We start from the raw sequence: 378 nt of genomic DNA, 5'->3' as shown, positions 1-378 counted from the left end.
ATCGGCTCATATAAGCGGAGGTGGAGGAGGAGGAGCATCTCATGGAAGTGAGGGGGGGGGGAGCTCATCAGGGGGAGGAGGCTCTAGTCATAGTAGTAGCAGCAGCAGTAGTAGCAGCAGCTCGGCTTTTAGAGACGATGAAGAAGAATGGTTATGTCCTATATGTGAATGGCTACGTAAACAACTTCCTCAGTTGGATGATGAAATTGCTCTTGAAGCGATACGGCTAGCTGCAGGTCCACGTTCGCTTGATGAAGCGAAAGACTGTCGATTGTCCTATGTTGGATGGCAACACGAAGATCTGAATCGATTCAAGACGTGGTGGACCCCACCTCAACTGTTAGCTCTACAGTATGGCGATGGATACCGCCGGGGAGC

General features: G+C 51.1%; 1 protein-coding gene across 1 annotated transcript; it reads left to right on the top strand.

Annotated features, from left to right (window-relative positions):
• Nucleotides 1-51: 51 nt before the first annotated feature.
• Nucleotides 52-374, top strand: CSUI_011089 (phd-finger domain-containing protein; the record flags this gene model as incomplete). Its single annotated transcript, XM_068071190.1, has 1 exon — nt 52-374. A coding segment is annotated over one exon (321 nt), but the record flags the coding sequence as incomplete, so codon positions are not given.
• Nucleotides 375-378: the final 4 nt, after the last annotated feature.

The sequence above is a fragment of the Cystoisospora suis genome (genome assembly GCF_002600585.1).
Source record: "Cystoisospora suis strain Wien I chromosome Unknown contig_9593, whole genome shotgun sequence".
Classification (NCBI taxonomy): Eukaryota; Apicomplexa; class Conoidasida; order Eucoccidiorida; family Sarcocystidae; genus Cystoisospora; species Cystoisospora suis.
The sequence above is the reverse complement of the archived record's forward strand: the minus strand, read 5'-3'. Positions and strand labels throughout refer to the sequence as shown.